Source organism: Aphelocoma coerulescens, chromosome 17 (assembly GCF_041296385.1).
Source record: "Aphelocoma coerulescens isolate FSJ_1873_10779 chromosome 17, UR_Acoe_1.0, whole genome shotgun sequence".
In the NCBI taxonomy this organism is placed as follows: domain Eukaryota; kingdom Metazoa; phylum Chordata; class Aves; order Passeriformes; family Corvidae; genus Aphelocoma; species Aphelocoma coerulescens.
In genome coordinates, this window is record NC_091030.1 from 5245069 (window position 1) to 5264952 (window position 19884).

The 19884-nt window shown below is 43.3% G+C and overlaps 1 protein-coding gene across 12 annotated transcripts in view; it reads right to left on the reverse strand.

Annotated features, from left to right (window-relative positions):
• The window catches only part of DNM1 (dynamin 1), a 67991-nt gene that overhangs the window by 33577 nt on the left and 14530 nt on the right, over window positions 1-19884 (reverse strand). For 9 of the 12 annotated variants that reach the window (XM_069032139.1, XM_069032146.1, XM_069032144.1 and 6 more), the window contains exons 2-10: window positions 10608-10681; window positions 9280-9429; window positions 8700-8903; window positions 8084-8182; window positions 7243-7403; window positions 6225-6367; window positions 6010-6145; window positions 4771-4838; window positions 3617-3755 (exon numbers count right to left, since the gene is read on the reverse strand). In XM_069032139.1, coding sequence (XP_068888240.1) covers window positions 3617-3755; window positions 4771-4838; window positions 6010-6145; window positions 6225-6367; window positions 7243-7403; window positions 8084-8182; window positions 8700-8903; window positions 9280-9429; window positions 10608-10681 — 1174 coding nt within the window. Of the gene's footprint in view, window positions 1-405; window positions 545-3616; window positions 3756-4770; window positions 4839-6009; window positions 6146-6224; window positions 6368-7242; window positions 7404-8083; window positions 8183-8699; window positions 8904-9279; window positions 9430-10607; window positions 10682-19884 lie in introns of all 12 variants that reach the window. The other 3 variants (XM_069032149.1, XM_069032148.1, XM_069032147.1) reach the window with 1 other exon arrangement.

Genomic DNA, 19884 nt, shown 5'->3' on the forward strand with positions numbered 1-19884 from the left:
GTCTTTTTCTGGCTTTTTATCTTTTTCTAGGGTATCTGGATTTAAGGGGGTCCCAGAAACAACAAGTAAGAAGTTCCAAATGTGCAGGCAATGGCACAGCAAACTGGTCTTACAAAGGGTTTGATCCACACTGATACAGACAGAGGAAAAGGTTATGCCAGGGTAACCCACTGGGTCCCAGCTCAGTGCTCAGCTAAAAAGCCCATCAGTTGTCACCCACTTCCCTTGGCCTGCCTTTAAACTGCTCTTGTACCTGCAGGTTGCTGCTCTCCTTTAGATACATCGTTATATCAGTTTTCTCTCTGTAGATTTGCTGGAGTTCCAGGTGTGTGTGTGGAGAAACAGCATGGAAGTGTGTGGGAAGGGGGTGGGCATTGACCTTTCTTTGATTTTTTGTTTCTTTACCTTTTCGCTACACTTTCTGATGGTGGATGTGAGCTCACTCACTACCATATCCACACACTTCAGACTTGGCTCCTTCAACTTCTGCACCTGCTTTTTCACTATGGCTTCAAAAGCGAGGTCAGGCGTGAAGAGACCCGTTCTGCATGGCAGGGGAAGGGTGGGAGGAAGCGACGAGGAAGAAGAAAGCAAAGCAGAGAAAGAGCAGGAAGGAGGAAGAAAGAAGGAAGGAAAAGGGAGAAGAGAGAAAACACAAGGCAAAATGAGAAGTGAGATTTTGGTTCATTCCATTAGTTTACTGAACCAGGTGAGCATTGCTATGGGGCCTGTGCACTGCCAAGTATCAGGAGAGTCTACAGGCAAATGGAAGTGGCAAAGGGGGAATGAGGTAGGAGCAGCTGGGCCAGTGAAATGGTGAGCTGTCAAGAGCAAGATGAGTGAATGGAGCCCCCAGGGATCAAGTGATCACTTCCTGAAGGAAAGCTTCTTGGGATTTCAAGACAAAGCTTCTTGCCAGTGAGCCACTGCCTCTTTTCCTAGACATTCACCATTTCTCATGTCTCTTTATCTTATTTCCCTTTCCTTCCCACCATGGTTATCTACCCTTCAAGTTTTCCTTATTTCAGCTGCAGGAAGCCTGAACAGGAGCCAGGCTAAGACCTGCAAAGGTCTGTCACTTGTATCTTGTTTTGGCAGAACTGAACCGGTGTCTCTCAGTTTCAGGGATTCGGACAAACCACTCCACTTACAGAACATATTTCATCTCACTCACCTTCCCTGCAACATCAACCTCCTCAGTAAGAACAGATGTACCCAGTATTTAGGAAAATGCAAACATGCTACGAGACATCCATAGCTATATAAAGCATCCATTATACCTGCAGCATCAGACCCAACACACGCCTGCTGTGATTTATAAGGAACTATTAATTATGATATTATGTGGTCTGTGCTCTCAGTGGCTCCACTCAGGAAAAACAGAAAGTCCACAGAAACTAAAGTTACTAAAATATAGCCAAGATCAATCCAATTCAAGACTACTGCACCCAAAAAAAGTTTTTCAGCACTTCTTTTAACACTTCAGAGCTTCTACCAGGATGTTCTTTGTTACACAATCTGAGTTACTTGTCTTATCATGGGCCATTACTGCTTTGCCAGTACTTTCAGGGAATAACATCCCCTTGGCATGGGAAGGGGATACTGCTTTTCTAAAGCTGCAGTTTATAACCACACCTGGGGTGCCTGCAGCAAACAACAAATCCTGGGATGGCTATAAATAACCACCACTTCATGTAAATCAGGTATCTACTCCTTCACCTCATCTTCCACATCTCTGCAGATAACACCTGCAAGTCCCCAAGCAACACCAGTATTAAAACACTCTTCAACACATATTATGAGATGTACAACCACTCTGCCTTTTAAGCAGCAAAGAGTTGGAATATATTACAGGATGTGGATTCACCCAAGGGTCTCTCCGTAGGTGCCAACAATGCCCCTTTTGAGCAAAGCAAGAGCATTTCCAGAGTTCAGTTCACACCCTCTGACCCAGCAGAGGATTCCTACTAATCCAGCTGCCCATCTAAGTTCAAGTTATGCTGTTTCCCCCACCAGACTTCGGGGGAAATCTGATTTTTAAAAAAAATTAGTCCCTTACAGTACCTGAGTATCACCTGACAGTATTTTCTTTCTTCATATAAAAAATAGTAACTATGGCTACCAGAGCACACACAGCGCAACTAGAACTGAAGTCAACCATGAACACCTTAGCAGTAGGATCCAAGTTAAAATGGAATCCTTTATTCCTGAATCTGTGACATTTCTCCTCCATCCATGTGGTCTCTTCTCCTCCTGTATTTCCCACCCTGCTGTACCCACTACCTGATCACTTGAGGAACTGCTGCCTTCAGAACAGATGGTTTATTCTAAAACTGTCAGTAAAAAGAGGAATGAAAAAGAAACAATGAAGTAAGAAATAGTGAAAGAAAGGATGCAATGGGAAAGAATCAATGGGAAGTTATCAATAGCAACTGATGGATGGAAAACAAACCAAAAGAAGCTTCAGAGGGCATGAAAAAGAAGGGCCCTTCTGATCCAGTTAGCAGGTGACTCTGGATACTTGGCAGCCCGAGGGCCTGTGCTTACCTGTCAACAGGCTCTAATGGCAATTTTCTGGGTGCTTCCCACAGTCACACACCCCAAGAGAGGACAGCAGGACAGAAAAAGGAAGCTCCTCCAGCACTCTAGAAACCTGAGCAACCTCTCACTGCATCCACTTTGCTCTCCCAGTCTGTCCTGGGGGCAAAGCACGTGCCTGCACACCTGAGCCCTTCTATTGAGGCTCCTGGCCCTAAGGACCAGGCACTTGTGCAAGGGATGGCAAGTGTTACCACTTGGGCACCTGTCCCCACCCTTGCAGAGAGGGGGTCAGACTCTGTGGAAACCCCCTGCAGTGCCCATTTACCTGCACCTGAATAGCCAGCGGCGAGTCCAGTTTCCAGTGCCCACCTAATCCTAACTGAGGTGCCTTTTCACCAGCACCCAGCCCAACCTGAAGCAGCAAGTCATAGCTGAGAAGATGGCACGAGTCATCTTATCTTGTTCTCTTTCAACCCCAACCTCATAAACAAAAGCTGCCACATCCAACGAGCAGAATCAAGGCAGGTTCCCTCCCCTGACCCCAAAAAATACTAGTATGGATCCCAAAGGGCAAAGCTTGATGCCCTCTCTTGAGAGAGAGAGAGCAGATGGACCCCAGAGGCTGATAAACATTTCTAACTTGCTTCTTCTCAGCCATGTGCTGCCATTCCAGATCAGGATATGGACCAAACCAGCCAGAAACCAAGCCAAACACCACAGCAACATTTCCTTGAGATACAGCCCACAATCGTAAGTGCTGTAGCTCTGAATTTCAGCCCCATACATCCCCCAACAGCTTAACCCTCTAACTTCTACAAGAACAAAGAGCACAAAATTTAAATCCCAGCTCTGAAAGATTCAGAGAGCAGGGCCATAGCACACATCCCACAGTGCTTCCTTTCTGTTTGGCTTGTTGGCTGGATCGCTCCAGGCTGGCTCTGCTCAGGTCTAGTCATGCTGAGGAGGTGGTGAAAACACCAAGTGTGGCTGCAGGCAAGTCCCTGCCCAGGTCACGATGCTGCACCGCAGCCAGCGAGCGGGTGGAAGGTGCCAACTCCATGCTGCCTCTGGTTACCTTCTTGGTGCACTGTCTGACAGTATTGATTAACTCCGAAATGACCATGTCCACGCATTTCAGGCAAGGTTCTTTAATCTTCTTCACCTGCTTTTTCACAATGGTCTCAAAGGCCATGTCAGGTGTGAAGAGACCGGTTCTAAACACCCAGGGTGGGGACAAGACAAGGCAGGAGGGGGAGAAGGGGCAAGGAGAATGTCACAGCGTTACACACACATCTCAGAGCAGGCACCGCCATCACCAAAACCCGGGACATTTAGGCTGGAAAGTGTCATGTCCCCTGGACAAGCCATGACCGGAGTCCATGAAAAATGAGGGATGCTTGGCACTTCCCAGGAAGGAGGTGCTGAGGGCAAAATGGATCTTAGCTGGACAGCCATGGCCAGGTTACCATTTTACCTCAGCCTAAGGGTGGCAGGGGCTGACCCCTCCACAGTGTGTTTGACCTCAGAGTTGTGCAGGAGATGAGGCCTGCTCTGGAAGATTTTCTTGATAGTTAGGACACTGACACCTCTGACACCCTTTATCAAGTTCAGCTGGCAACTGACCAAGAGAAAGGAATGAAAATAAATCTAGGTCAGTGTTTGTACACATCCCTGTGTGCAGGAAGGGCTCCAACAGGCACCTTCCCAGGAGCAGCACAACTCAGGGTCTCAGGGCTGAACTTTCTGACAATTCACCTTCACACTGAAGGGAACACAAACCTGTTTGCTAACTATGTGGGGCCAGTGGGACCCTGGTGATGGGCACACCAGTGCTCCCTCAGATCTCTAGGGGAGGAGAGGCTCTGTACCAACACTTGTTTTGAACAACTAACTGCTAGTTAATGTGAAAATCAACATTTTAGTTTTAATTAAACAAACCAGTAACATGGGGTTGTATCCCTCTTCCTACCCTTTCATATGTAAAGGCCCAAGAAGGACGGAAAAGATGTCAAGTTACCCAGGCTTTACCTTTTAGGCTTCTGTGACTCCCACATGGGAAAAGAAAGCAAACTCACTTGAATGATTGTCCCTACTCCCAGATTCAAGGCATAGGTTATCCCTCCCTTTGGCTGACCTACCGTACCTCTGAAGTCTTCAACTCCATTTGGAAGGTCTAGAAGTATTTACAAGGCTTTTCAGCCAGAGCTCTGCCTAGTGCATGATACGTGCCTGATACCGTGGATGTTCTTGATGGCGTAGCTGATCTCCCTCCGCAGCTCCTTCTCATCAAACTCCATCTGCACCAGGACAGAATTCCGTAAGAAACTTTATGACACTGATTGGCATAGCAGGACACAGCAGCAGACTTTGCAGAGAAGAGGTCCCATGCCAGCACTACCACGTGACACGTGAGATACTAGCCCTAGCATTGGATACAAAGTCCAGCCATAAAACTGCTGTGGCCAAAGCAGGACACCCTGGACACACGTGAACAGCTAAGGGCCTCCACTTACAGACGCCCCAGCTGCTCTTAAGGAGCTTCTTTGAGATAAAGCACTGAAATGCTAGATGGCTTTCTAAAGCAGATTGGTTTGCCTCACAACATTTAACATGAGATCTTGGCAGTTGCTTTTTCAGTGAACACCACAAATGGATAAATGGTTTGGTGTGAATTGTAAATCTAACACAAGCAAGGCTCTTTATTTTATTAGAATGGCCTCATCTTATTCAAATGTCAAAAAAAAGGAAGCAGAATGCAAAAAATAATGAAGCAGAAAGATGTGGCTCTCAAATCTGTTCCACCTAACATTAAAAAAAAAGATTTTCAGTATCCCTCTTTATCAGGTTAGTGTACTTCATCATCCAAGAAAAATGTCTTTCAATAAGAATCCTCTTCCACTTTCAAGAGGAGAGTACAGTTTCTACACTATTCCCACCTCTAGGCCATTGATAGGGGACAGACAGAAGCAATCTCAGGTATACCTACAATTCTTCTTCCTGCTTCTTAGGTATCTATTAGGCCAACTTTAGGTCCAGTCTGATGCTCAGGAGCAAGGAAGTACAAGTTTCAGCACCATCCCTTCTATATGAAATTCAGTCATAGTAGCTTTGACATAAAGTATCTGTGAGGGCATTCAGTCATTGATTTACCATTGGTTGTGTTAAAGTGATTTTTCACACTTAATTTAGCATTTAGGAATTAAGCCAAAGAAATATTGTCATTTAGTTCAGAGAAAGTTAAGTTCTGTAACAAGAACAGGGACAGAGGGAAGGGTCAGCACTATGGGAAGGTCCCAATAAAGGAGACAAACAAGTGAATAAAGGTAGTAAAAGGGAAAACTATGAAACAAAGCAGCTGAAGAGAAAGTCTGCTGATGAAAGATAGCAAGAGGAGTAAGGAGGCAGACAGAAGTAGTAACAGATAACAGGCAACAAAAAGTGTATCTCAGCAGCATGGGGAAGCAGTACCTTCACCAGTTCAAAGGGGAAACGCTCATGGAAAATGCGGTTGATCCGAGCTCCTCCTGACAGCTCATAGGTGTCAATTTGGTCTCCAGAGCCTTCAATGCGTTTCTCAAAGTCCACAGCAAACTGCTGGACCATCCTGAAAGAAAACCCAAGAGCGTGAAGTGGAACTCATCGCTGAGCAGTCCTTTCTAGCAAGGGACACTGAGGCTGCTTACTGAAGCAGAGCTTTGGTCTTGCGAGCAGGGTCATCAGGACGAAAGTTCTTGTACTCCTCCACCTCCTTCTCAATGGAGAGGAGCTGGCTCTGGAGCTTGTTCCGCAGCCCTGGCAGCGTGTCACGGATGTGGTTGGTCAATTGCTGCACAAGAAGAAGGTTTAAGACAACAGTAAACCTCTAGGTAGTTACTGGGAAGAGTTTGCTGCCTCCACACTACAAAACAGATGAAAGTTCCTCTCTGTGTTCAATTCTTCTGTGTGATCCTAACAAAATGTCTACCCCAGGACAAATACCAGTTATGAGCTGAAAGTATTCCCCATCCCCAGCTCCTGCCTATTGTCCCCCTCTACTCTTCACCTTCCATTTTTTCCTTCTAGTCTGGTGCAAAACTCCCCTCCACACAAACCTGCTGACTCAAACCCAAGAATAAACTTCACATACAAGTATTAGCATTTGCTATTTACACAGAGGTAAAGGCTATTCTGCCTTCAGATTAGCACACCATTGACACCCAATGTGGTGGTAAAGCCCTTTTTAAAAAAAAAAAGGGTGAAAAGGCAAGGTGGAAGGAGCCAAAATCACTCATGGGGCTCTAATAAGAGGGTTTGCACAAAGCACAGCTGTGGGAAAATCCAGTTTAAAGATGAACATTTGAATAAGGAGAAATAGGAAAGAGACTCTCTTCACTTCAGAGAGTATTTCAAGGGAGCAGAGAGGGAAGCAACAGTAAATTGCTACTGTATGAAAAATAGGGATAAGGTAGCCTCAATAAATGGGAAATGACTATCAGTATGCCATAAATACTGAGATCACAAGAATTTAGAAGGTATCTTTTAACTTATCCAGAAAGACCTTACATCCTAATAGTGCATATACCACAAACCAACCATTGAATTTAAAAGTGAAAGGATAAATCAGTGCTCTCTCTGCCTTTGGTGTGCAAGCTCCGTTTCTGGCCTCAATGTGTTTCACAGCCAATGACACCAAGGGCAGCAGTTCCTGACTGTGGACAGTACCTGGTTCAGTACTTTCTGCAGAAAGGGGGTTCCCATGCGATCAGCCATGTGTCTGTAGGCTGGGTGGGAGAGAAAAAACTTTCTCTCTGCAGCCAGAGCTGCCTGAATGTCCTTCTTGCCATCTATGTCCTTCTGACTTCTGTTGACCACACCAATGTAACCTGTGAGAGTGGGGTTAGAGATCAGATGGTTGCAAGGATGTAAATGAGACTCAGACTTGAGAACGAAGTTACTCAGCCAGCAGCATTACAAAAGGGGAATTCTAGTGGTAACACATTATTAGGGGCAATTGGAAGAGTTTAAAATTAGAATTTCCTTGAATGGCCCAGGTTCTGACATTTTGGTGTGCAGGACAAAAATGGGTATGGGACAGAGAATTAGATTATTTATTACTGCTCCCCAAGCACAAAGCACACTCCAGTCTCATTTATTTCAGACTCTCCTGTTATGAGTCCTTAGCACAGGTACTTTTGCTGTGGCCACAGCCGTGTATCACAGCCCAGAATTACTTAATCTCTTTACTATAGCAGCAAGAGGGGTGTTTTAAACATCTTTCACAGCTTGCCTTATTGAAAAGAAAGTAAAGATAAGAGCATAAGGTTGTGTTTCTGCTAGGACTACATATCAAGGTATAAATACCTAAAAAGTTCCTGTTAAACAGTATGACTGAGCCCGGTTCCCCAACTTTTCTCAGTTTTAGCTTGGAACAGAGATGGCTTAACCACAAGTTGTAAGAGATGTTACAGGAAGGGGATGCACTGGAGGAAGAGGATGAGGGCAGGACATCTCACAAAGGGAAAACAGAGGAAGGAGATCATGGACAAAGCATGAGGAAACATACCCCTACGGAGGGGAAGCAATTTGTTTTCTAACACATCTCGTGCATCAGTTCCTTCATCCATAAGATCCAGCTTAGTGATGACCCCAATGGTGCGCTGGCCTACGGAAAAAAACCACAAACATACTTGATCAAGCAAACAACTCATGTATTATTTTCTTCTGTTCACAGAGGTTACAGATTGCCCAACTTAGCTACTCAAGGGCTCTTAAACTCACACATTACAGCTCCCATCACGTACAAGAGGGCACAAGAGCAAAACAGACAAAAATCAAGACCAGTTCTCAGTTGTATCCTGCTGAATGCACAAGCTATGCCACAGCAGAAAAGGATTTTAGAGCATATTTTCCTAGTTCTTTCTAGGCCAAATGCAGATGATTAAAGGAAATGAAATTCTTCAACTCTTCAGAAATGGGGCTTAGACAAATGAAGAAAAGGGGAATAGCAAAATTTCTACTACAGCAACTGTTAATACTCACTAATACCTCTCACAAGAATGTTTGTTGGCCAAGATGCATCCCAAGACAACAGACATGAGCCACAGCTACTGTGCTAATCACAGCCAAAGGAAAATCAGGCCATTGTCTAGCAATTCCAGGATAAATTAGGAGACATTTACCTTGAGGATCCACCTCCTTTGCGATCTTCAGGGCATCAGAATTGGCCAAATCAGAGTTGGCTGGGGATACTGCCAAGATGAGGCAGTTCTCTTTGGTGACAAACTGCATGAGCATGTCTCGGATCTGGAACTCGATGTCAGGGGGCTGATCCCCTACAGGGACTTTTGTCATACCCGGCAGATCCACCAAGGTCAGGTTCAGGACTAGACACAGGACACAGGAGTTAGCATAAGAGATTGTTAGGGTAGGAATGTTCTAGTCTTTATCACCTGTAGTTAAAGTGACTCCAATATACCACAGGGGTAAGAGATGCACACACAAAAGCACACAGAGCTTTCTATTCCCTTCTTGTTACTGCTCAGTAAGAACTAGTTGCAGGTTGTTTCTAGTGTGATTGTCAACGATCTCATCACCCTTCCCTTTAAATCACTTGTTTTCACACTGATCAGGAAAACTGTGCCCTCAAAGTCCTTCCACAAATGCTACACTGAAGGGGAAAAGACGACAGTATTTAGTTTCCAGTTCATAATGGACTGGAGAGCCTTCTAGAAGAGTTGGTCCCACTGCACTAGGACTCACCATGGGGAGAGTAGACTCGGAGATTGATGGGCACAGGGGAAATCCCTTTGTTGGAGCCAGTAACACGATCTGTTTCAGCCTCAATCTCCAAACGGACCTCCTCAAAATCAGTGAACTTCTTTCCTTTGCAGTGGAGGAACTCACCATATTCTATTTAAATAGAAGCAGAGAGCCAGAAATAGTCACCGAAATCAGAGAAACACTCAAAAGTGTGATGAAAGCATCACATCCTGAAGCACAACACAACAAAACACAATTGAAGGGATAAAGTCTGGCAAGGGCCTTTCCTGACAGAGTCTGCAGGTTGGAACAGAAGTTACTGCAGTCATATTTATGTGGTCAGCATCTGAGATAGTTCAGTTGAGCCCAGCATCTTCACAGCCCAGCTTCTGTCTCAGCAGAGCTGGCATCCTCACTTGTCTTCAGCCAAGTAATAATCCAGGACATTCCCTGTTGATACTTACCAAACTTTGCATGCACCTGCCCGTGGCAGCTGCAGCTTCCCCAGCTACACTGGGAGGTACCTTGGTACCCAGGACTCGGAGAACCTCTGTAGTAAAGTGCTGGGTGTAAACAACAGTCTCACTACATATGAGAACAGACTCCAAATCTTGAGAAGAAAAAAACCCCAAATCATCTCTTGACATGGTTTTGAATTGGCTGATGGTTGAGACTTTTTCTATCAGTCCTTGAACAGGTTAACCACTACAAGAACCCTCTGTTCCATTTTTAAAGCCACCTGAAAGTTAAATTGTCTTCTTACTGTACACAATATTTTTGTCAGGTGAACCTATCTATCAAGCACAGGAAGAGTACCTTGAAACATTCACTTGTCAACTCCTAGATGAGATCTTGACATAAATTAAGGGGTAATTAAAATATCCTACAAGTAAGTAGCAAAACCAGTGAACTGCCCAAAAGACCAGCCACAGAACTCTCAGGTCTTTCTTCTACAGACCCCACTGTTCTCACACTGGATTTTCAGTACATTATCTCACCTCCTTAATTCACTACATTTTCAGCAGGATCACCTGGCTTTTAGGTAGTACCCACTAATGAGAGCCACAGCTGCACAGGCAAAGGAAAATTAGGATGTGTGTGCATGGAGCCTCAAATAATAAATTAAAACCAAAACAAAACATTAAGAAGCATTTTGCTTCTGGACACTTAATGCATCACATGTTAAACAGGCAAAAAGGCTGCAGGTGTTTTTTCCTGGGGAAAATTCTTATTTCTTTTCTCCAGTGAGCAGTGCCACTGATCAAATAATACCTTCCTGAGTAACACAGCAATCCAGCTGGACACACAGAGGAAGGGAGCTCACATACCTGTGCTGGCATTTACCAGCTGCAGGACCAGTGGGCGCCTGGTTACGATGCCAGATCCACGTGGCAGAAAGTCCCTGAAATGAAACAGGAGGTTTTGGATGAGTGAGTGATTGTTTCCTTCCCTTTACACAGCTTTTCTGTTTATATAAGTATATATGGGTTCTAAGAGAGAGTCCCAGCCACGAGCACAAATAAGTTTAAGGCATTAACACAAAGTGCTTCTCCTTGAGAAGGACAAGAGCTTGTTCTGAAGTAGTTTATACTCACAGCACAGTCCCTCTAACCATGTCTGACAGTACAGCTCCTTCAGCTGAAGTTCCAAGTTAACAAGCCCATTTAATACAGCTGTCTGTGCTTTCGTCAGAAAGAGAAGTTGAAGCAGAGCCAAAAAACTAGCGTGTCTCCTTTTGACAAAAACAATTACACAAATCACTCACACCCTGCACTTGGGGCTTGAGAAGACACCACATTGTCCCAGTGTGCAAACACCACGTGATACAACTGAGAAAATAACCAGCAGCCAAAGGCTTGTCTCCACACAGGGTCTCTCCCAGCTATAACTACTCAATATATCAGTATTGCTAAGGCAAAAGCAGTAGTTTCCTTCTGTATTTACATGAATCCTGAATTTTTGTGTACTTCAAGTAATTTCAAGGGAAAGCAGCCTTTCACTAACATTCTCCAAATGCTGGCTTAGCAGCCACAGCCCACCAGTTCTCCTCTGCTTTTCCTTTTTTCCAATCCAAAGCTAGGCGTGCCCACTGCATCTGCTGATGACCTTGCTAGTTTGTGGCCTGGTTTTCTAGTACTTGGCTGTTCATGTTGCTCTTCAGGAGCCACTGAGCAGTTCTGAAAATATAATCAATTGCTTCCTTGCCTACTGGGAGAAGCATCACTTCAAAATATGTTTCCTACAGCATGAATATAGTTTTCTCTGTTAAAAGAAGCCCTGCCTACATTGGCAGGGTTCTGGCAGACAATCCTCCTTCCCTTCATAGCTGTGGCAAGGAATAATTTTGCTAATTCAGGAGTAACTATTAACTCTGCTGAATGAGAAATCCAGAGCTCTCCACTTTGTGATCTTCCTCTTACTCCTGCATGAACTTAACACTGATGAAGTCCATGAATATGAGAAATGAGTTTCTGTTTTAACACACCAGACAAGGCCTTGAGCAGCACTGTCTCAGCTCCTGGTTTGGCCACTCATTCCCTATGTAACCCTATGCAAGTTATTCTGCTTCTCTGTATTTCCATTTCGTCAGTTATAAAAGTAATTCTCCATCTGTGGGGATGTCAGAATAACTTGGTAATATCAAAAACTGGAGAGCAGGTTCAAGTAAAATGAGTGTAAGGAGGCACCGTACATCCTCTAACAACTCAAAAATATCACCTGTTAATTACTATGTCAGGAATAATGGAACCTCTGGTACAACTTGACCAGTTAAAATTAGACTGAAATTCATTCTCATTATTTTAGACTTTCCAGAATTATAAAGAGTTAACTGGGGATTGCCTTTCATTTGTTTTTCAAATCATACAGCTCTAGTTTTTCCATTCCAGTGGGATTAACCCTGGAATCTTTAAGACACTGAGCCATTCTAACAGTTTTCTGCTATCTCAGCTCCATTCCTATAGATGTCTGTGGTCAATATGTGGAAAAGTCCTATCCTTGCATCAGTTTTTAGCATAACAAATCCATTTAAGATCCACTGAATTATTTTGAACTTGTACCTGAGAAAAAGGAATCCTATTACTACAGATTCCCTTTCCAGCACACCGAGACAGTCCTCTAGTTATTGGTTTCCAATTTGCAGTATCAAATCCTGCTTTACTGTAGAAAAAGGACCACTTGCATTTATAAGCATGAAATCAATAGGAAGCAAGATCCTATTCATGCTGGACTATGTTTTCCTGAATTCTTCTGCTTTGCTTAATATCCTGATTTCTCTACTGTCCTTATCATAGCTACTAAGAAAAAAAAAAATCTCAAGACAAAGACAGACAGAAAACCTACGGCATTGGGTTCCAGCATTATTAAAAAATTATTCAATTTATTGTGTTAACTCAAGTAGCTCCCAGGCTATTCCAAGCAAAAACCAGCAAGTCATCTAGAGGACGAGACAACAAATCCATAAGCCAAATTTTGTCACGTAAACCAACAATCTTTAGTGCTACTCTAGTTCTGAGTGAAAATACATGCAAATCTGATCCCTAGTATCAGAAAATGAATGTGTGTTCCTACCCACAAACTACTGAGAGGTACTTGCAGTTCAACTTTCAAGCCTTCTGTACACTTGACTCCTATCAGGAGTTACAGCCAAAATGCTTTATTAATAAAACCTACAACTTATGCAGTATCATCCCATTTTATCCCTGTTACTTCCTATTCTTCATTTCTTTTCTCTCTACAGTCTGTTGGAAAAACTCCTTCCTCCTCCTGCTTCAGATAAGCCTTTCAAATCATAGAAACTAAAAAGTAGGGATTAGTAAACTCAAGCTGGCTGAGTGCCAAGGAGCAGGAGGAGAGAGAGCCCTGCCTGTCCTCTTGCAGGGGGCACAAACTGCTGCTGCAAATAAACTACAACCACAGAGCACGTGTGGCACAGACAACATGCCCAGTACAGTCTGAGTTCGCTTCAGAGCCTGGAGGAAGAGCTACACACACACAGCTATTGCTCCAGAAAGAGCAGCCCAAAGTGATGACACCAAGTCAGAATCAGGAAGACAACACACCAGGTAAAAACCACCATGTGCCAGGTGGCCTAGGCAGGCAAGAGCAGAGGAGTTAAACTGGTTTATTCACTTCCAGCAGGGGAGATGTAAAAGAGCAAGGCTGAGGGGGGAAAAAGAAAGATGGAATAAGTCTTCAGAGATAAAATGTTATAAAGGCTTTGAGTGCTGAGACAAGGCAGCCTCTAGCATGACACCAGAACCTCATTGCATACATCACTATACATGACTGTGCCTGAAATATGTTACTCAGGTTGAGGGCACCAACCCCCTGTTTTCCTCCTTCACTTTTTATCTTAGGAATTGGAATGTTCTTTTTCTGTTGCTTTGTTTGTAACACGCAGAAGTGCATAACAACATTTGATTTCCGGTGCTTTAAAGCACAACACTGTGCCACTTCTCAAGGCTAGGCTTCATCTAGAAAACATACAAAGTAGCAGCTAAAACAGACAGAGCTGTATTCAGGGAACATAAATACTTAATTTGCTTGTAGCTTTCTTAGCTATTGACTCAAAATTCTGAATCAAAAGATTAAGGTATTGGTTCTAGCAATGCAATTCCAAGCATTTTAGCAGAGTTGGAAAACTTGGCTCAGATAACTAAATTTCCCAAAACATCACTTATTGGAAGACTTATTTCTATGTATTTTACATTCTTTTTTTTTATTAACAACTCTCAGAGAAAGGATATTGAGGTAGGTAAATTCTTGGTCTGACCAGTGATAGATCTCCTCTTCTAAACCAAGAGGACAAAAAAGAACCAAGGATGCAAATCTTGACAGGTCTCAAGCTGAAAGAGTTCAGGCAGGAAAGTGACCTGAAACGGCATTTATTGTTATATTTTGCATTGCTCAGTTCTGAAGTGCTTACACATGTTCTTGACTAGCTACCTCAGGGCAAGCCCAATCACAGCATCCCTTCCAGCCTTATCTCTATTTTCGTATGCAGTGCTGCATGAGAGTGCAGATTTGGGCTGAAAGCTGCATTAATAACACAGTATAAAACATATTGAAGGGAAGGGAACCAATCTAGCAGTTACTGTAGAGGAACACTGAAACAAAATCCAAACACCTTGGAAACACATTAATACAATCTTGATGTCATGCAACAATACATTTATAATCAGGGCACTGGGAATTGGGGTTTCCTTGTTTTGTTGGTTTGTTTGTTTGAAGTTTTTAACTAAAGCCAGACACTATATACAAAGAGCCTTCATGCATTAGGTAAGTTAGAATCTGACAGAACAAAAAGGTTATTAGTGGCTATTAGTGACAAAAAACCACCTTTGCTCTATAAACAAGTTTTAGAATTCATTTAATGACTTGCACAGTACAGACAATTAGAAGTTAAAAGTATCATCAACCAAAGACACTTTGCCCAGACTATTCATAAAACAAAGGAGATCGACAAACTGCTTGTATAATTCCACATATATTGTATGGAAAGGGAAACAAAGATAATGCAATCAAAAAAAGTAGGACACATACCCATATGGAAAGCTTGGGAATACCTGAAGAGGCACACACTGAAACTTTCAGACATGTTTCTTGTGTTTATTCACTGTTGCTACACTGAAGAAAATGTGAGTCTCCATTAAAAGAAACTGAGATGAGCTAGTTTGCTGCAGTAGAGGCACATTTGTGTCCACACGTACACAGTTTGTTAGACCAAAGAATACTTGTTTACTCCTTTGGTCAAACACTTGATCTGATGTTTTCCTGTTAAATGAGATACGGAGATCTCTGGAGGAGGAGCAAGTCTTAGAGCATCTCAGTGATTGCTATGGGCATGTTGTGCCTGGTCCACCAGCTTTGCTAGAATAAATGCTCTCAATCCCGATAAGCACACAACGAGTGATTGCATGAGCCAGTCTGTCCCTTCATGCTTTGCCAGAAGTGTCAGCTCACTGCTTTAGGTTTGTGCTCTAAGGCTTAGAGATTCCTGTAACATTTACAGTGCTGTTTCATTCCAGCAGCCTGGTATTCGCAAACCTCTTTATGACCCTGTAGCCATGATATCAGAAGTGATAACCACAATTTCCTAACAAGGAAGGGCAAGAACATACTAATAGCATCCCCACACATCAGCTCAGCCTACAACTGCTTCTCCATAGATTCCCTTCTACTGCAAATACAAGCAACATTTATTCCCTCTTTCCACCAAATTCAAGTTTTGCACCTTCTCCATCCACTGGCAATCTGTATTTTTGACAGGACGTGGAGTCAAAGCTTTTTCATGCATGATTACTGTCTTCACTGAAGTTGCAACAGAGCTCTTCAGCAGTCAAAACCAGAACAGAGCCCATGGTACCGTCTCTTGTTCTACATGGAAGACAGACCAAATGCCTGCTTTCCCTGTCTCCAGAGAAGCTGGAAGGCTCGGAAAGCTGTTTGTAGAGGGCTCTGAAATACAAATATAGGCCTAGTCTAGACAAACCAAAACAGCATCGTTGCAGTCAATTGTTTGCCAGAATTGTGAGATTCTTGAATTAGAATGCACTAGAGAACATAAAGCCTCAATTAAAGAGCCAAAACAGCAGTTTATGAAGACATAAAACTAGTTGCAAAGAATAGAAGGGAACACCAGCATCTGATCATTTAATTTTAATTTGATTTCCTATTATAAATCTATAGACAAATAGTACATTAACAGATGTGATTAATCCCCAGTTTGGATTATATTAGTTTCAGAGAATTAAAATTCACACAGCCTCCATGATTTCACATGGCTGTTTATATTTTAATTTGAGTATTCGTAACTTCCTGTGTTCTGATGGTGCCTGAGGACAGCACTCAATCAGAAATGCACTGCACAAAGCACTGTGCCAATATACCACAAGAAATACAGTTCTGTCCCTGTGGATTTTACTGGCTGGTTACACAGTTTAGACCTGCTCCTGCTTAAGCTTCAAACTATTTTCATCTGTCAAGGCTTTTAATTTATCATTCACCATTCTCACACATCCAGATCAGTAGCTCCTCCCTAGCTCATGATGGCACAGTGCTTTACAAGCCAATCTAGGGGTACTGGTACCCTTGATGTATGATTCTTCTGATTACTGCACCCATCAGCAACATTCACATCTTCATAAAAGCTGCATTCTATGGACAGCTTATACATTTATCTGAACAGCACTTCATCTCACAGCACTTGTATTTTCAAACATGCTCTTACTTCAGCACATCAAAATGAATCCTTAGCCCACAGGCTGACCCCTATGGGGAACATTAACCACACACTAAAAATATTTACTATTAATCATATTGACTCCTAAAACAAACACCTCAGAAACAGTAGGAGCTTTGTACTTCTTGGTCACTAACTCCTGGTGCTCCTTCACAACAGACATCACATAGTTCTACTAGAAGGAAGAGGAGGTAGAACTGCCCTTGGAGCACCTTCCTGGTCTGATCCTTCAAGCAACATACAAGTTCATTCGTAAGCAATTCCATAACTCAGGTGTGGGGCAAGAACAAGGACAAATCTGTTCTTTCCATTCCCACCCAGCAGGTTGCCAAGAGGGCTGCATTGCAGATTCAGAGTTTCCTGCTAACTTGGTTGACTCTGTGAGCTCTTGTGCCTGAGCCAAAGCACTTCTCAACTAAAAAAAGCCAGACAGGACAAGAGGAACAGCAAGCATTAAAAACAGGTGCATTATGAAAAAAAACATACATCAACCTGCTATTTTGTTTTTCTCTGCCCTCAGCTCTCATATTCCTTTCATACTGCATCATGTGAACTTGTACACAAGTCATACAGATTCATAATCATGTGGTTAGTCTTGTTCCTAGTTAGGCCATGATTTTTTCCATTAAGGTTAGCACCTTTAGATAACTTTAAGCCAGAGGATGTGCATTATTTATCAATTTATCAAGTGTGCCTAGTCCTGAGCCACAGTAAACAAGAGCAATTCCATAAGCACTCAGTATAATGTAACTTCTTAGGATGCAATTGGTACTGGTCACACAATGGATACATATAGAAATAAAGATCTATTGTAAGTACACAATTTTCCAGTATACTGGCGATATTATTGTGCACAACGATTCATTATTCAAGAAAACAATTGTGAAAAATAAAGACAGGCAATAGTTCATGAGTGTCATCATAATATACATGTTAGGAGAAACAAAAAAATTGAAGAGAAAGCTTCCCACTGCCTTGTACCTTGAGTTCCTATTTACAATAGTGTAGAGGGTGGTTAACACTATTGTACTGTCTTGGAACACTTATAATTGCTTTGTTAAATCGTTCTGGCCCTCAAACAGCCTCTCTAATACCTGGCCACTTCTCCCCAGTACAGCTCCCTAGGTCAGTAAGCAAAAGGGCCAAGCAGCCTCTTAAGTGTGGGAGTTTGCTGTGCTTAAGTTGGGTTCCCAGAGACCGTCCTAGAAAATTCACAGGTGCAGCCCAAGCAGGGCAAAACACAAGTGCCAGTATAAGCTGGACACATTTACAACATACTACTGGATAATTCGCAAACACAAGTCAGAGAGAGTAGAGGATGAAGTAGAAAGTAACTTCTGAAGTTGGCACCTTTTCCCAGTCTGCCTCGAGTTGCTCTATTCCTTTGTGCAAAATTGCACCCGATACCAGCACAGGGCCCAGCAGGGATGTTCTGCCCAAGGTTTTGTGCAGACTGAGGCACTGAGGTCTTCAAACATGAAAGGACAGCAACTATGTTAATTCAGTGTAATAAGTAAGTGTAGCAATAGCAGTATTACATGTTCACACCACATCCTGATCCAGAACTGACATGATTCTCACCACAAGAATTGTCTTTGCTGGGTTTCCTATGCCCTTTTTGCCACTGACCAGGATGTGACATGTTCTGGAGATCTCCTGCATCTTTTTCCCACACTGTGCTCTCACTTCCTTCAAAATAAGAAAAATATAGTGTATTTATATAGAGTTAATATATAAACTCAATAAAGCCACAGCAGAAACCTACATTTATTGCAAAACACAACATTTCAAAAACCACAATGACCCCACACCACAGGCTCTGCTGAAAAGACAAGAAACCTTTCAGGAGACTGCCCCCTCCAAGAGAATCCACCTCCATAGAAAGCTGCATGCCTGGCTGTTTGAAAGCCTACACAATGAGTTTGGCAAATCAAATCCAGTTCCTCGTGGACAGGCATAATGGTGAGGTTTGTTTCACTGACATTTGGGGTAAATGACGTGCCATGAAGGGACAGAAGTTGAATTTCAAGCTTCCATCTCAGCCATTTCATCATCAGCTTGTCTCCTCACCCTGGGACACAACACAATTACTGGCCACTGATCTAGATACACAGAGGTGACAGTGTCCAGTACTGTTGTCTGGGTAATTTTTGGTAGTGTCCAGATCCTTCCTACAGAACAGGACAAAGATTTTTGTTACTGGAAGGCATTGTCATATTCATGTGCTCTTGTGCCTCTGGGAGGACCCACATGCCTTCAACATCAGAAGTGTTAATCAAAAATGTGGTTTTCCCACTCAGAATGTGTTTGTTGAGCCAAGTGTGGGCTGAGGGGGCTCAGAAAATGAGAGAGGGGACACCCTGGGCAATATTCTCTCACATCACCGATACTTCAGCTGCAGGGGCTGTGTTCAGACCTCTGCCTGCAGCACCTTCCTTAACACTGCTAAAGCCAGAAGGAAAGCATATAGCAATTTTTATATGAACACTCACTTGGAAACAGCTCTCTCTCCCACCCCTCCTCAAGTGCACTAAATTCTGCTTTCTGGCTTATCTCTCACTGCAGACTGGTTCCCAGGAGCCATCCATGGCAGTTGGTGCCTCTCTCATTCACTCTTTCCACATCTCCTTTCTCTGCATCTCAGCCCCTCTCCTGCACATGCCTCTATACAGGTTGTTGGAAGCAGTGGGATAAGATAAGTTTTGCTATTGTTTATTTTCATTTGAATCCTTTGGGCTGATTTTTCTGTTTCACACTCCACTAGCTTCAGGACAGATCAAAATCTGGAAGACAGCTGTGTGCATCATGCCAAGTCATGGCTGTTCTGGAGCCGCTGTGCACCAGTTAATCAGATGCACAACTACAGAGCCGTCACGGCTGCCCTGCTTCCACAGGGCAAGAGACTTCCAAAGAAGTAACAGGCCTTCTTACACTTTCAGTCAATGGCCTGAGGGCCTGCCAGCCTGCAGACTAAACTGATGTATCGAAGAGTTTGCCCCAAGGCATTTCTGCTGCTGTATGTCTACAGTAATTCCAAAGAAGCCAGCACACCCCAGCTTTATGCTTGGTAGACCTTACAGCAGGATCTGGCCTGACTTTCAAGGTCCATATACATATTTTTAGATGAACTGAAAGTAAGGCAGAGATGCTGCTGCGTTCTTCTGATGCACCTCTGCAAATCCATAACCAGGATTATCCCATCCAGTTGATTTACTGGCTGTACTACAAAGCATAAAGCAAGAATTTCTGCTAGAAGCTGCCCTTCATCCCTAACTCAGTTTACATAACAGGGAATATAGGAAGTCCCTATATACAGTAAGGGGAGACAGAAGCTGAGCAAAAAGAATTTCTCCCCATTAGAG